The 17153-nt window shown below is 44.0% G+C and overlaps 1 protein-coding gene across 2 annotated transcripts; it reads right to left on the bottom strand.

Moving 5' to 3' along the window:
• Positions 1 to 6794: 6794 nt before the first annotated feature.
• Positions 6795 to 16306, bottom strand: LOC115839683 (acyl-coenzyme A thioesterase 1-like). Of its 2 annotated transcripts, none has more exons than XM_030831644.3 (3): positions 15720 to 16306; positions 10924 to 11126; positions 6795 to 8491 (listed from the first exon to the last, which is right to left on the bottom strand). In XM_030831644.3, the coding sequence occupies exons 1-3, from the start codon at positions 16303 to 16305 to the stop codon at positions 7886 to 7888; spliced, it is 1395 nt and encodes a 464-aa protein (XP_030687504.1). In that variant the 5' UTR covers position 16306; the 3' UTR covers positions 6795 to 7885. The 2 variants fall into 2 exon arrangements, with proteins under 2 accessions (XP_030687504.1, XP_060150996.1); XM_060295013.1 differs by lacking the exon at positions 15720 to 16306 and adding an exon at positions 13939 to 14011.
• Positions 16307 to 17153: the final 847 nt, after the last annotated feature.

Genomic DNA, 17153 nt, shown 5'->3' with positions numbered 1-17153 from the left:
TAGAGATCACCTTCTAGTAGCCAAGGGTAATGACCAGCCCTCTTGTTTGGTAGTGTTAATTCTTCAACACACAATTGGACTTTTTTTTTTTTTTTTTTTTTTTTTGTGGTACGCGGGCCTCTCGCTGCTGTGGCCTCTCCCGTTGCGGAGCACAGGCTCCAGACGCGCAGGCTCAGTGGCCATGGCTCACGGGCCCAGCCGCTCCGCGGCATGTGGGATCTTCCCGGACCGGGGCACGAACCCGTGTCCCCTGCATCGGCAGGCGGACTCTCAACCACTGTGCCACCAGGGAAGCCCCCCACAATTTGGACATTTTTAACGGCTTTCTCTTCATTTCTGTATAGAGCCTTTTAATCTGAAGCCAGAAGTTGTCTACATGTACTCAGCCTCATCTTGTGTGACCACATGCCTCCTGAGTGCATAATGACTTTATACTGTGGCTGTGTCTTCTCTTTTTCTGAATTCTTAAATCTAAGTAAACTTGGTGCAGGGTGAAGCCTATTCTGTTTTGTAAATTTGTTAATCCAAAACCGAGACCATTGCTGCTAGTAGAGCAGAGTATGTGTTACAATCTTCTATGCCTTAATTTTTTCTCACACATTTCCCACCTCTTGCTTCAGCAAATTGTGAGAGATTTTAAGTCTTCCTTCCGAATCCCTAATTTGGCTATTAGTCGTGTCCATTTTGTTTTTCAGCTCATCTACTGAATTGTGTATCTCAGCAATCATATTTGTAATTTCCAATAAATTCTTTTTCTCTGATTTTTAAAACTTGCAACTTTTTCTTGTTTTCTGATAAAATATTCTCAAATATCATATCTGAGGATGTCAGTGAGAGTTTTTTCTAAGTTGTATATGGTTCCCTGGATAATCTGTTTTTATTCTTGGGTCAGTGGTTCTGTTTGCTCAATGTGGCCCTTATGGTTCATGCTGTTGGTTTTTCCTCATGGTCCATTTATATTCACAAGTGAAGGGTTAGACTCACTGATTTACGTAGCTTGCATGTTTCTTCTGCAGTTGTAGAAGTTTTTTGCCCCAGCAGCCTTCTCCTGAATGGGAAGTGACTGTAGGTTCCATATAAATGTGTGGGGTATGTGAATGTCACTATCAGGCTTAATTTCAGGTCACTGAACATGCTGACTCACTGGGGACAACCTCCCTGTCCTATTAAAAAAGGAGGACTTTACTCCTTTCTCCTGAAACTGGAGATATTTATTTAGTATAGTCCCCTCCCTGGTCAGAGCTGCCTTTTCTCCTGTCCACCTCCCCCACCCCCATCCCCTGTCTGTTGTGGAGATTTTAAGCCTATATACTTACCAGTAGAAAGCTTCCCTAACCAGATTCTTCACATTTTATTGAGTGTGGTCTCAAGTATTACCTGGGGCTAAGTGTCCCAGGGGCCTGTAGCTCAGTTAGGATGTGTTTGCAGAAGAGTCTGACAGGTTCCCAATGCCACAACCATCCTGCATACACTTTTAAATTAATTAACACTACCAGTTTATTTCTCTTTCCTGGAAAACAGGATAATATTTCCCAGCCTCCTCTGTAGTTCAGTAGGTTTAGATGACTAAGTTCTACCAGTGGGGTGAGGGCAAAAATGATACCCCCTGGGCTGGTCATAAAACATGATTCCCTATATTCTTTCCTTTCCATGCTAATTTTGGAAGCCACTGCAGATGTTCCAGTTGGCAAAGCTACATCATAGAAAAAAGCCTGGATCCATAAGTCAAGGCTTAAATAAGAGCTAGTGAAGACTGGTGCCTAACTTGCTTCAAAATGTGAGGAGAGGGACAAAATTTGGTTGCAACCAAGGTGTCCTTCAGTAGGTGAATGGATAAACAAGCTTCGGTACTTCCAGACAGTGGAATATTATTCAGGAATAAAAAGAAAATGAGCTATCAAGCTATGAAAAGACATGGAGGAGCCTTAAATGCATATTACTAAGTGAAAGACACCAATCATCTAAAAAGGCTGCATTCTGTATGATTCCAACTCTGTGACACTCTGGAAAAGGTAAAACATGGAGACAGTAAAAAGATCAGTGGTTGCCAGAGGTTGGAGGGAGGGAGGGTTGAATAGGTGAAGCACAGAGGAGTTTTAGGGCAGTGAAACAATTTTGTATGGTACAGTAAGGGTAGATTCATGTTACGATACATTTGTCCAAACCCATAGAATGTACACCACCAAGAGGTAAACCTAATGTAAACTAGGGACTTTGGGTAATAATAATGGGTCAATGTAGCATCATCAATTGTAATAAATGTAGCATTCTGGTGTGGGATGTTGATGGTGAGGGAGGTTGTGCATATGTGGGGGAAGGGGATCTATGGGAAATTTCTGTCCTTCTTCTCAATTTAGTGTGAACCTAAATATGCTCAAAAAAATAAAGCCTTTAAAAATATAAGGCAATTTATTTGATAGAAAGTCAGGAATAGGTCTGGCTTCATATTTGATTGATCCGATAGCTCAATGATGACACCAAGAACGATTTCCTTCTGTCCACTCTGACAATCACAGTGTCACATGGTGACTGGTGGAATAACTGGGGCTTCCTGCATCTTCGTTCATGTTTAATGGGAGGGAGAAAATCCAGAATTCCAAGTATGTCACCTAAGTTACATACTTTGCCTTGGATGGAATGTTGAGATTGACTTAAACCCAGCAGGGATGACCATCATTGCCCTTGCCATCAGGGTGGAGTTAGCTTTCCCTGATGCCCATAGCTGCAGAGGATGGCCAATTCCTGAATGAAAATCCGGAAGTCTTATACCAGGAGGAGGGGTAATGTTTGCTGGGTAAGCACTTGACAACATCCCTGAGAGCAGTGGAGGAGACCCATTACGGTATTGGTGGCTTTCTAGAGGTTAGAACAAGAAAGGAATTTTTTAGAATTTACAGAAGGAAAATATGGGACTAATAATAATAATATGGGACTAATAATAATAAATAATAATATATAAATATATTATTTAAATAATAAATAAGAAGAAGAATTATGACTATTAGTGGGACCAGTTAAGGAATTTAGAGGTTAACTTTTAGAATATTCTTGTGTTTTAGATTTGAACTCAGAATTTGCCATTAGAAAAAAACATGTTAGGAAACATGAAGAAATTAAGCACACAGTATTTCACAGCAAGATGAAAATTCTCCCTCAGTTTATCTTCAGTTCTCAAAGTCAAGTGGGGATGAGAGACACTGTGGAAACAATTCAGGTGAAGGGTTCAGCAGATGCCACCCCAAAATATGTCACTTTGGCATATACTGACTAGAGCTAAAGGCACTTGAAAAACAGCAGGCGCAAGAAGGGCACTTATCCCCCGTTTTTTCCTTGAAAGCAGAAGAGGAGACTCCCTTGTGAGCGGTGCCTCCCTATACGGGAGGAAGGTTCAGTCTTATCACCAGAAATAGGAGTCAAGGCTGAGAGAATTCTGCACATGACTGTCACGATAATTTCTCTTCCTTTAGTTTCCCAGTATATTTTACTTTTCCACAGTTTGCACTCTCTTCAAACTACTGTATAAATACTTCGGTTTTTCCACTTCTTCGGGTCTTCATTTCCTTGTTGAGACCTTGATGTTCATGTAAAAAAAAAACAACTTAGTATTCTTTTCTCTTATTAATCTGTCTTATGTCAGTTTTATTCTCAAGCCTACTCAGAAACTCCAAAAGAGTAGAGGTAAAAAATTTTCCTCCCCTACACAGGTGAGATAAGGTAAAACCACATGCATTCCTAGTAGAAATTTTGTTGATATTCAAAGAGTAACAGGTATTGAAATAGAGCACAAACAAAGGGATACTGTTGAGGTAACAGATGATGTCAAGGGGGTCTGATTAGCTAGACATGGTCCAGTCAGTGGCTGGATGAAGAAGCCTGAAGAGCACTGTCCTCTCCTAAAATGAGGTTTGATTAGTTCCTACCCCTGGGGCTTCTCCAGATCCAAACTGATGTCCATGCAGAATTGGTGTCCAAGTACTGTTCAGAATGAAACCTCTTTTAGGAAGAGGAACAGTCCTCCTCCCTCCCTACAGCTTCTAGGTTTAACTAGAAAGTATCAAGAAATTTTGAGATCCTATAAAGTGTGTAAGATAGAAAGGGCCCACTCTTCCCATAAGTCATTGCAGTAGAATCCTTCACTATTGCAATAGTGCCCATGCGGGTACTTCACACCATATTCTTTTTCTAAAGTACAAGGGCAACTATATCACCCTCTTTCTTACCAATCTTTAAGGTCTCCCTTTGCCTGTACAATTAAACACAGTTAAGACTGTCTATCACACAGCATTCTCCTCCTTTTGTAGTGTTTACACACTGCTATTTTATGTGTACCCTATGCTCTAACATGGACAACTATACTTGAACACACTTGAGTTTTCCACCACTGAGCCTGTTATTTTGACTTCCTAAAATGTCTTCTGTATAGAAGGAAAAACCTACAGTTCTCCTCCTGTGTCTTTCTTTTCTATGTGTCTCCTTTACTACTCACACAGAACACTGCACTTCTGACACTGCTGGTTACCACATGTGTGGAGGTTTTTATCTCCACACCAGGCAAATCTCTGAGACAACCATCTGGATGTCCTACAATTTAATTCAGTCCTAACACTGTCTACCCGGAGACTGTGTCAGTTCCCTGAGGTTAAAGGCTCAGTCCCACAAAACTGCTCTCACCCCTTCTCAGCTGCCAATTGCAGGTGATAGGTCCCCAGGGTATCCACAACTTCTGTGTGATTTGGCAATAAATCCGAGGTTTCCACAACCCCCTCAGGTTCAACTAATTTGCTAGAGCAGCTCGCAGAACTCAGGGAAACCCTTACATCAACTACCTTATTAAAGGAAATCACAAAGGATATAGAGGAACAGCCAGATGAAGAGATGTGTGGGGCGAGGTCTGAGAGGGTCCCGACTACAGGAACTTCTGTCCCTGTGGAGTTGGGGTGCATCACCCTGCCTGTGTGGTAGTGTTTGCCAACCGGGAAGCTCTCCAAACCCCATACTATTGGGATTTTCTGACGGCTTCCTCACATTAGGCATGATCAATTATCAACTCAGTTTCTGGCCCTGCTCTCCTCTGGAGAATGGGGCAAGACGGCTGAAAATTCCAAGCTTCTAATCATGGATTGGTCTTTCTGGTTACCAGTCCCCATCCAGGAGCCATCTAGGAGCCCACCCAGAGTTGCCTCGATAGAACAAAAGATGCTACTAGTGCTTTTATCAGTTAGGAATTTACAAGGGTTTAGGAGCTCTGTGCTGGAAGTTGGGAGAAAGGTACAGGCAGAGACCAGTACACATATTTCTTATCATTTCCACCTTCCGTCATCAAGTCCATCTTGCAAAACCTGACACACATATGTTCACATACATGCACATAGTTTAAATGGCAAATAACAAGGTAATATAATGTTGCCAACATATATTAGAATTATCTACTTCTGAAACACATAATGAAATGCTGCTCTAGGTCATGAAGAAACAGGTGAACATTCTAAAGGAATGGGAAATGTAGATTAAAAGGAATACAAATATTTTCCCAATAAGTGAGGGAAATATTCAGCCTCACTAACAACAACAACAAAAAAGCACAACAATATGAGATTCTCTTTTCAACCTATAAAATTTATAAAATTATAAAAATTAGACACACGCACACCTATACACACACATTACACCAGTACTGACAACATGGCTGTCTCATACGGTGTCTTTGATGGTGTACTTGATTGTTTCTGGTATGCATAGTAAAGGATCATAATACTGTTCAGAAGTTTGACCCAGTAATTTCCTTTCAAAGAATCTCTCTTAAAGAAATAATCAGTGATACACAAAGACTTATACATGTATATGTCCCTTCACCATAGGAACGGACTTTATAAAGAAAAACCCTATCAACAATGTCAAGGGCTAACAATAGGGGATGGATTAAATGAAGAGTTGTAGCACCAATCGATGGAATACATATCACTGTTTTTAAAAAGTCATGTATTTGAAGAATATAATAACGTGGTAAGAAAAACATCATACAATACTGAGGTAAAATGGATGTACACTTAATTGAGTAAAAACTCAATACACACAACAAGCAGCCTAGAGGAAAATGGAAATATTCTAAAATGTTAAGTGTGCTAGTTTCTAGTGAATGGATTATATGCAACTCCTTTTCTAGTGAATAATTTTCTCTATTTTCCAAGTTTTCTATGAATTTTTATTACTCTAGATTCGAGAAAAAGAGATCCTATCAGTTAAGACCCATATCAAAAGCCACTATCACTCTGAATTCTTTTCTAATCTTCACATCATAGTATGTAGTTTCACTCTCCCCTCCAGAACACGTGCCTATGGTGTCTCTATTTCCCCTTTTCTTAGATCCTCCTACTCAAGAGAATTTAAAGAGGAAATCATCTTTGTGTCTTCTGAAATACATGGTCTACAATTTAACTTCGTCATTAATTGGCCCCCAAATTTCTGCTGCTTCTGCCTTTTATCACTCATGATCAGCATCTAGAGAAGACTGACACTCCAGCTTGATAGATGGCGCAATTCCTTCAAGTGTCATGGAAGACGCTGTTTACAGAAAGTAGCAGAAAGAGAGATACAAAGAGAGGAAAGAGGAAGAGGAGGGCAAATCACATACACATTGTTAACAATCAAGGGAAGGAGTGTAGGCATTTTGAGTTGCCTGTCAGCTCCCGCAAAACCATACTACTATGTCAAGGGTTTAAACACGGTTCCAGATCTACTCTTTCAACAACAGTGCCCTGAAATACCCCTACCCCCCCCCCCCACTGCAAGTCCAGGAACTCCCCTGAGAACTTAGGCAGGAGAAAGACGAGCCACTTCCTTTGCCTGTGACTGGGGCTGCTGCCCTGCACAGGGCATGGACGGGCTCAAGAGAGAAGAAACTTGATGTGGGGAGCCGAGGCCCCAGCTCTAGAGGTACCACGCAGGTACTGAGTCTCAGTTTCCTCATCTGTAAAATGAAGACGACACCTGCCTCACAATGGTATAGAAGAAAAAAACAGCTGGCAAAACAAAAAGAGTTCTGTATTGTTTTTGAATTTTGAGAAAAAACACCTATCAGGAATTGCTTTACTGAAAAAGAAAGTTGAGGAACTGGAATACCATATCACAAATTAAGGTGTTTTTTATTTTAAACACATTAAGCTTTAGAAAAGTTCAGTAAGTTTAATATGGAACTATTTATATCAAGTGGTACAAAACTGAATAATTTATTTGCACGCTAATCATTATTAAAGTCACTTATGAAATTCATCTAAATGTTTTACCAGCTTTCAAAATAACTAGATCACAAAGGTCCATATGTGAAGATACAAAAATAACTTAAAATACACTTGCATGAGGAGAATGCTTACTCATTCAAGGAGAAGATATCAAAGAACTAAAACCGTACTTGCTTTGAAAATTTTTAGTAATTTTTTTCATCTAAGTAGTTCTATAACTAGTATAAATTTACAGCTAAGATGTTCACTTCCATTCTTAAATTAGAAAGTCAGATCTGATATTTTTGATATTTTGTATGCTTTTCTTCCACAGTAGGTAATCATTTATTTATAAATTAATTATTAAACAAAATCCATAGTAAATTATTCAAATAATAACTAAGCACCAATTGTGTACCAGGTATTACTCTTTTCCTTTCAGAGCTAAAGTCTTGTCAGTTACGTGTTGTTAGACACTAAAGGGCATGCTTTCTCCACCTGTTGTGGTTTCTGTAGAATCACTCTCCTCCCAAACAACTGAAAAAGTATGTAATTTAGAAATATCTTGAAAATTTCTTGGTACATTCACTTTAACACTGAAGTAATTATTAAAAAGAAAAAACCTACACATATACACTAATTGTGGCAGCTGTCCCCGGGATAAACGATTACAGCATTCCTGGGATTGGCCCCTTTTCCCCACCCAGGTGTTTGTGGAAGAAAGTCTGGAGCTGCTGCCAAGCATCCACCTGGGCCCTGGCATGAGCCCTGGGCTCCCCTCCCCAGATGACAGGACTGCCCACCAAGGTGTGCAGGGAAGCCCGGCACATGGGGAAGTAAGGAGGCTCAATGTAGTGTCCCGCCCCTGGGTAACAGATGATCTGGGGCTTCGCCTTACTATGGGCCTGCAAGCGTTTAGAGGCCTCATTAGCATAGAATTCACTCTTCCAGTTGTGGTCATCCTGACCCACAAGGAACAGGAAGGCACACTCAGCCCTTTCCACAGGAATGAAGCTCTTCTGATCAGGTCCTTCCAGAGGGCTGTTCAGGACATCCAAAATGTCTGTTAGGCCATCTGTGGTCACCTTGAATCGACTTCGGCTGACACCCACAGGCGGCAGTGTCTCTCCCTTGTAGTGTAAGGTTCCGCCGACACTGGCCACAGAGCCATTGATTATGACAGCCGCGGTGATGCCCTTCAGGAACGAGGCCATGGAGAGGCAGAGTTCGCCTCCTTTGGAAATCCCAAGCAGCCCTACCCCTGGGCCCTTTACCTGAGAAAAGGCCAAAGGGAAAAGGAGAATGAGTCCGTGAACAGTGCAGTGTGGCGAGTAGCGCCTGGACTTGAGAGTCGGTTAGAACTGAGCGTGGATCTGGGCTCTCCCACTTATCAGGGTTTGCAGCCTTGGGATACTAACTTAGCCTTCCTCTCTACCTTGCTTTCCACAATTTCTCCATCACCATTCCTGGTGTCTTCAACCATGTGGACGACAACTAAATACTTTGGCCTCTCAGTTCCTTGACCTCCAAACCTCCCATTATCTTTTTCTCTCCCCGACCTCAGACACACACTCCCATTGTCATAACCTAAGTCAAGTCATCAATAAGTACATCATCTCCAAAACATCAGCTTCAAGCATTCTACTGTCTAATCACCAACTTATTTACCTCCAGTTTAGCAATTCTAGTACTGCCCACTCCCACCTCTTTGAGACCCTGACTACCATTTTTTCCCTATCAGTACCTCTCATTTTCTCACTTCTCACCTCATCCGGCTTAGATTTCAAGCTTAGATTTCAAGCTTCATCGTTATTATCGCTCCCCTGCAAACACTCCTAACTCCCTTAATACCGCTCTCCCTTTGGTCCTACTCGCCTAGAAAAGTGCTCACCTCAGTTAGCACCTGTTATTCACTTCCTCCTGGCCTGCATTTGTGCAAATGAACACTGCTGGAGGAAAAAATGCATGCTTGTTGGGCTTCCCTGGTGGTGTAGTGGTTAAGAATTCACCTGCCAATGCAGGGGGCACGGGTTCGAGCCCTGGTCCAGGAAGATCCCACATGCCGTAGAGCAGCTAAGCCCGTGCGCCACAACTACTGAACCTGTTCTCTAGAGCCCGCGAGCCACAACTACTGAGCCTGTGTGCCTAGAGCCCATGCACCTCAACAAGAGAAGCCACCGCAATGAGAAGCCTGCGCACCGCAACGGAGTAGCCCCACTTGCCACAACTAGAGAAAGCCTGCACGCAGCAACAAAGACCCAACGCAGCCAAAAATAAATTAATTAATTTAAAATATATATATATGCTTGTGCGGACAGATCTTACTTTCATGTCATGACCACAAATTTCAAATAAGCGTCCATATTGCCCCTCAATCCTGCTTCCCTGATGTTTGCTTTCCACTTCTCCAAAAGGCCATTCCACCTTGTCTCCTACCTCTGTAAGCCCCTTTAACCCCTATTCCCCTTCACTAAAAATAGAAGCTATCAGGTAGGAACTTGTCCTTAATTTTCCCTTCCAAGTTCTACATGAATCAAGCTCTCCTCCTTCCTTCCTGTTTCCAAGGTATCTCTAATTCAAGGCCACCCTCTGCTTGTGCTTGGGATCCCATCTATTCTCATCCTCAGGGACTTTGCTCCTGCAATTACTTCCTCCTTCTCTCCTTCATAACTTTCCTCTCTACTGGCTCATCCCCGTCAGTGTACCCCAAGCTCTAGTACCTCTTACATTTTAATAACAATCCTTTGAGCTTAAATCCACTCTGCCCCAGTTTTCTACTCCCTTTCACAGCAAAACTTGTGGGAAACTTTGTAGTTATTTTCTTTCTTCATTTTCTACTCAATCCCCTCCAGGGTAATTTGGGTTTGCCCTATTCCATAAGGACTCTGCTTGTCAATTACCAAACTCTTCTGTTACAAATGCCTTTTTATTGACCTCTCAACAGCACTTGTTGTTGTTGTTGTTGTTATGGTTTCTACAAGAGCACCCTTAACTGTTTTCAGCCACTTATTTCTCATAAAGATACTCGGAATGGGATATTACTGTCATCCCAACTTTTGAGAGGAAGAAACAGAGGCCCCAAGGTCATGAAGCTAGTTAAGTGGCAAAATCAAACCTCAAATTTAACTTTTCTCTATCAGACATATTGTGCCGGTTCCACTACACCCCATCACATTTTCTAAGAGCTCCAGCACTTCCATCCGCCTTGAGCTCTGACTGAATTATAAAATAAGCAAGGTCTATCTTCTAATCCTCTGATATCCTGAGCCCTCCAAACGCTCCGTACTACCTAGGTTCTTTGTCACCAGGTTCTTTAAAACTGAATCCTCTGCTCTCAGAGGGGCACATGGAGGAGAGGTTTATTAAACACAAACATTTAAACTAGAGACACTGATCTCGTTCCCCTTTTCCTCTACTTCCTGTGTCAAACCCAGGGTTCTCAATGTGTTTGGGCTTGTAATGAAATAGTATAAAATACTGGAATTTAAAATTCCATAATTCCAACTAGGACATCTTTACTAGCAGGAAATCTATTACGGCTACATCTAATTGCATGGAAACTGTCTGGGAAAAGCGACTATGAAAGGTAGTGTGTGTTGGGGGCAGGAAAGGGCTGTCATGAATTTGTCAAGTTCTGTGAAAACCAAGAGCATTTAAGAGAAGGAGGACTGATAGGCAGAACATAAAAATTAGAGGAAGTTCCAACCTTAGGGTGATTAAGCAGGTAGTTCATAGCTTCTTCAAAGTACTCCAGGTGGAGGTTCTCTATGCTCTTGGGGAGGTCTTCATAGTTATAATAAGCCAGAGCCATCACAGCAAAACCCTTCCCAGCCAGCAGACTAGCTCGATATTCCGGAAGGCCACGTCCAGTTCCAGAAATGTCCACAATCCCAGGAAAGGGTGCAGGTCCTTGGGAAGAAACAAAACACAAAACTAAACTATACTTGAAACTCTTTGCAGTGGCGTCAAAAGCCATTTTTACCTATTTGGTGATGTCAAAGTTTTCTGTTGACAATCAGAAATGCTGAATGGCTCTGGTCTTCAAAGATCCAGACTGTGGCATAGGCTAAACCCACATTCCCTGCTATACCTGGGGCCTCAAAGCCCCACAGATTTTTACAAAGAACATGTACTATTTTTATGGTTAAAAATAATTTAAAGGGACTTCCCTGGTGGCGCAGTGGTTAAGAATCTACCTGCCAATGCAGGGGACATGGGTTCAAGCCCTGGTCCAGGAAGATCCCACGTGCCGCAGAGCAACTAAGCCCGTGCACCACAACTACTGAGCCTGTGCTCTAGAGCCTGCAATGAACACCCAGTGCAGCCAAAACAACAACAACAACAACAAAGACTCAATTGGCAGGACTTTCCTGGTGGCCCAGTGGGTAAGACTCTGTGTTCCCAATGCAGGGGGCCGGGATTCAATCCCTGGTCAGGGAACTAGATCCTGAATGCATGCCGCAGCTAACAGTCCACATGCTGCAACTAAGAAGTCTGCATGCCGCAACAAAGATCCCAAGTGCTGCAACTAAGATCCAACGCAGCCAATAAATAAATAATTTTTTTTTAAAAAAAGACTAAATTGGCAAAATTCATACAAACCCTCCAAATACCTTGGCCAAAAGCATTGCCGTTGGTCCTTCTAAATCTCAGATCCACCCCCTCTGGAACTCATAAGCTCTCACCCTTTGCGATAGTCACAAGACATCTAATGCACCTGGCCCCTGCCTCTTTTGATTCACAGCTGATAAAAGGAGGTATATTTCATACTGTAAAGACCTAGTTGCTTCCATTAAAAATAATCATGCTTTGGCAGAGCAATCTTGTCACAGAGCAATCCCAGGAGATGAAGACCTTAAGCATCATACCTTGTATCCTGGAGATTTCCTCTTGAAAAAGACACCTCCAGAAAGACTTTTTTTGACCCCACTGGGAAGGCCCCTTTCAATTACTTTCAATTACTGCTAAACAACCCTTGTGCTGCCAAACTCCAGGGAACAGACTCTTCACTTACATGACACATCTGAAAAAAAGCACCAAACCCTCACTGGACCTCACATCATAGGATGACCTGAAAGTAAAGATTTCCTAGAATTGAAGCGCACGACATCTGACCAGACAGCTTTGCTAAGACGTCAGGGCCAGTACTGTTAGAAAGTTCAGGATTCACATTCGTCTTTTCATCTGGACTGTTAACTGACTCTGGATTCTTATCCAGATTCAGGGTAACTGAACTTGCAACCTCACATGCTATGCCAGTAATAACACATTTGGTTACAAACAGTTCTTTTAAGGTAAGAATACTGTTTTAAAATGTCTTTGAAGTTTTGCTATCTTCATGAAGAGTTCATTAGCTGTTGCCTCATGTTTATGCCTGCACTGTACCTTCCTGAATGCACTTGGTTAACTGTTTTAGATTGACGATGCCCTTGTTGTATTTGCTAGTCTGTTTTGCTCTCCTGGCTGCTTTAAACGGGGACTTCCAGGAGGCATCCATGGCTCTGGGTTCACCTCAGTAGGGAGAACTTTTCTCCCCGAAATCAGAGTAAGTGCCAATAAATATTTGTTCAGTTGGCTATCTTCAGGCCTAGGATCCTGGTTTAGAATCATCATACAATTTGGAATTGTCATGTTACTTTTGATTCTATACTTGTTTCCTGTCAAACCTCTGTAAAAATGATATATACCAAAAGAGATGATCTCTAGTTCTTAGGGTCTTGAGAAATATGGACTATAGATGGAAAGTTCCTGAAAGTTCTCCCTCCTACCCCTCCTTGTTACTCAAATGTGACCTCAATAGGTTTCCACTCTGTGCAGTTTCCCTCTAACAAGGGACATGACACCCAGGAAAGGTCCTTCCTGACACAGAAGGACAAAAAGCCACTCCACTGACTCTTGATCATCGATGGTTTTGGAGAAAGATCGTGATTAAAAGGGAGAAATGTGAAAACTAATAAAGGGAAACCTCACTACAATGGAGTAAGGAGGACAGAATTGGGGAGCTTTCCCGCAGTACCACTCCATGTCAGTTATAGGAAGAATTGTCAATTACATCAACAGGAAAGAATCATCAACTACAGGCCCCAACAGCAAAAGATGTAAATGGCCTCCCCTCCAAGAAACTGACTACCCCAACAACTCAACAGTAAAAAATCACCATTATCCCAAACTCTCTTTTCTCTGATGGACTTTTGTTCAAAACAACCCCTCCCAGCTTCCTCCTTTTTCTCTATAAAATAGCGTTCTTCTCCTTGCTTTGTTGCACTTGCCTATGGTTTTAGCCGTAGCTTGCTTGTTCCAATTTGCAATTCTCTGCTGTTCCCAAATTAACCCATTTTTGTTAGTCAAGTAACTAACTTTTATATTTAAGGGCAACAGTGGGGGTGCAAAATGATACAATCACTTTGGAAAACAGCTTGCAATTTCTTATAAAGTTAAACATACACTTAGGTTATGACCCAGCAATCTCACTCCCTGGTATTTACCCAAGAAAAATGAAAACTTGTGTTCACACAAAGACTTGGATGCAAGCGTTTCCAGTGACTTTATTCTTAATCTCCAAAGACTTGAAACCCAAATGTCCTCCAACTGGCGAAAGAATAAACAAACTGTGCCACATCCATCTAATGGGAAACTTCTAAGACACAAGAAGAAGGAACTACCAATATATGGAGCAACAGGAATGAATCTCAAATACATTATGCTAGACTCAGACAGCTACCTATGGGCTTCCCTGGTGGCGCGGTGGTTGAGAGTCCGCCTGCCGATGCAGGGGACATGGGTTCGTGCCCCGGTCCGGGAGGATCCCACATGCCACGGAACGGCTTGGCCTGTGAGCCATGGCCGCTGAGCCTGCGCATCCGGAGCCTGTGCTCCGCAACGGGAGAGGCCACAACAGTGAGAGGCCCGCGTACTGCAAAAAAAAAAAAAAAAGCTACCTACTGTGTATAAGTCTAGTTATGTCACATTTTCACTATTTACATTAAAAGTTTGTATTTAATGTGCAAATTTTAAGGACAATTTATAAGGCAAGTACTTTATACTCAGAACTTTAATAATTCAGTACTAACCATCAAAGCCCTGTCAGTACCTGTTCCCCTTCCCTCACTTTCCACTATTCTGAATTTTATCAATCTCTTGATTTTCTTTACAGTCTTACTACTTGTAAGTATTCCTTAAATGGCATTTTGTTTATTTTGCCTAATTTTTGAATTTTATCTGAATGTAATGATACTGAATGTATTCTTTGGGGACTTGATGTTTCCATCAACACTGTTTTTGAGGTTCATCCATTTTGATTCTTGGTTTTTAAAAAATATTTATTTTGGGCTGTGTGGGGTCTTAGTTGCTGTGGCACGCGGGCTTAGTTGCCCTGCGGCATGTGGGATCTTAGTTCCCTCACCAGGGATCGAACCCGTGTCCCCTGCATTGGAAGGTGGATTCTTAACCACTGGACCATCAGGGAAGTCCCTTGATTCTTGTGACTATATTTCAATCACTTTTGTGCTATAAATATACCTCAATTTATTCATCAGTTTTATTGCTGATGGACATTTAGGCTGTTTCCAGTTGTTTTTGCTCTTACAAACATAAATACCTATTGGTGCACGAGGAGTAGAATGACAGTCAACTTTCTAAGTAAAAGCAATTTTTTCCAGAGTAGATGAATAATTGTGTTCCTTTTTTAAAAACAATTATTTATTTTATTTATTTTTGGCTGCGTTGGGTCTTTGTTGCTGCTGGCAGGCTTTCTCTAGTTGCGGTGAGCAGGGGCTACTCTTTGCAGTGGGCTTCTCAATGTGGTGGCTTCTCTTGTTGTGGAGCGCAGGCTCAGTAGTTGTGGTGCACTGGGTTAGTTGCTCTGCGGCATGTGGGATCTTCCCGGACCAGGGCTTGAACCCGTGTCCCCTGAATTGGCAGGCAGATTCTGGGTTCCTTTTAGCAGTGTATGGGAGTTCCTTTTCCTCCACATACTGGTCAAAAACTGGTAATGTTAGACTTCTAAATTTTGAGGGTGTTGAGTGTAGTGTTTAGTTTTACTTTGCATTTCCCTGATCCTAATCAGGACAAGCATCTTTTAACTTTTTCATTGGCCTGTTGCTTTTTATGTAATGGTAAAATTAACCAATAATTCATAAGATTTCCAGTGGATAGCAAGAGGCCTTCTTCCTTCATGGTAGTTTTCTTAAATCTTAATATACTCTGGGAGTTAGAAGCAAAGTTGTAAAACTGAGAAACTTTAGAAAGAAAACTTTAAAAACTGCAAACTCCTTATACTTTTTTTTTTTTTTAATTACAACTGTCTTTACCCTTTCCTTGCGATGTCTTCGTTCTGACCTCTGTCTTGGAGCAGCAGAGCCACCTCCCCAGCCAGCCTTACGTTCCATTCTTGTCTACTCGAAATTTTCAGGCCCCACAGACCTTCGGAATGTTGGGAGCTACCTACTTACTACCTTTCTCTCCCACAGACAAGATAAACAGTTAGGGAAGCAGGGGGCTTACCCGGCGGCAAGAAGAGCGTGGCGCGCACCCGGCCCGAGCGCACGGGCTCGCGCCGCACCCCCGGCGCCAGGAAGTCGCGCTCGTGCACCGCGCGGCCCAGGAGCCCTCCGGCCTCCGGGTCGTGGCCATGGAGCACCTCCAGCTCCACGGCGAAGGGCGTCTGCACGTCCCGCTTCACCAGCCGCAGCAAGGGCTTCTCGGGCTCCAGAGCCCAGAGGAGCCCCATGGGCTCGAGGCCCGTGAAGCTGCCGCCCAGCGCGGGCGCGCGCTCGAGGTCCAGCTGGCCGTGGGCGTCGGCGCAGTAGCGCGCGTGGGCTCGGAAGAGCTCGTCCTTCTCGTCGCGCAGGGACGCGCGCAGCGTGACCGGCTGTCCCGGGGCCAGGCCGCGCACGGCGATGCTCACCGGCTCGTCCCAGCGGCAGCGGCCCGCGGGCTCCAGCGTCACTGTCACCGCCATCCTGGCAGGGGCCCAAGAGTTTGGGTCACCGGTCCTGAGCTTTGTAGGCCCTGCCAACCGCGCCCAGGGTGTCGGGTCCCATCGACAGAGTCGGAAGGGTCGCAGGAGAGCCGGAAATGAGACCACCATTTTGCGCCTTTTTCAGATCTCAGGTCAACTTCAGAGGGCTGTGAAGGTTAGAAACCAGAGTCCCTCTAGCGACAGGCTGCCTACCTGCAGCCTAAGGCCTCATGGGGCCGAGCAGCCTGCTATAACTCTTTGGAGGGCAGCGAAGTCCTGCCGATCAGTGGCCGACCTTTAAAAGCAAGAGCGAAAGCAGACACACAGGAACTTTATGTTGGGAAGAATTTTCCTAGTTTTGCCTCTCAGAAGTTCTTTGGCTCGTGCAGCGTGGGCTGGACCGGGCTGCCCCTGAAGGAACCTGGCACTTAACAAAGTGTCCAGTCTCCAAAATTAATGTAATAGGGCAGGGCGCGCCGGCCGGACCCCGGGCCTCTATGATGTAGGAGAGTGCGGCCGCCGCTGCCTCCTGCAGCCATCCGCCCGACTGGCTCCGACGTGGGCCCCGGGCCGACCGGGGCGACCCCGGTCTCTGGCCCCGCCCCCAGCCCAGCTGCTAAGGCAGACGGCAGCTGAGGCAGCGCCGGCCCCTCGGCGGTACCGAGCCCCTGAGCCTGCCCGGGATCCTGTGGTGGAGCGGGGCAGCGAGCAGCCCTTGGCGCGCAGCATTTGCTGCACGCAGTTACTCTGGGTGACCGGTTACCGTGAGAACCCCAAAGTGGGAAGGTTAGAAAGGCGATTAGCGGTCCTTCTCCGCCAACTGTCCGACCGGCGGTGGTCCTCCAGCGGAGAGTGAGGTAAGAGGTGGATCAGACCACGGCCTTCTCCCTGGGGCCGTCCAGGCCCTCCGCAGCCTCCTGCCAGCAGGTGCGCTGGGGAGCCCCAGGACAGGCTGGGGGCTGTGTCCTGTAGGGCTT

The sequence above is a fragment of the Globicephala melas genome, chromosome 2 (genome assembly GCF_963455315.2).
Source record: "Globicephala melas chromosome 2, mGloMel1.2, whole genome shotgun sequence".
NCBI lineage: Eukaryota > Metazoa > Chordata > Mammalia > Artiodactyla > Delphinidae > Globicephala > Globicephala melas.
The sequence above is the reverse complement of the archived record's forward strand: the minus strand, read 5'-3'. Positions and strand labels throughout refer to the sequence as shown.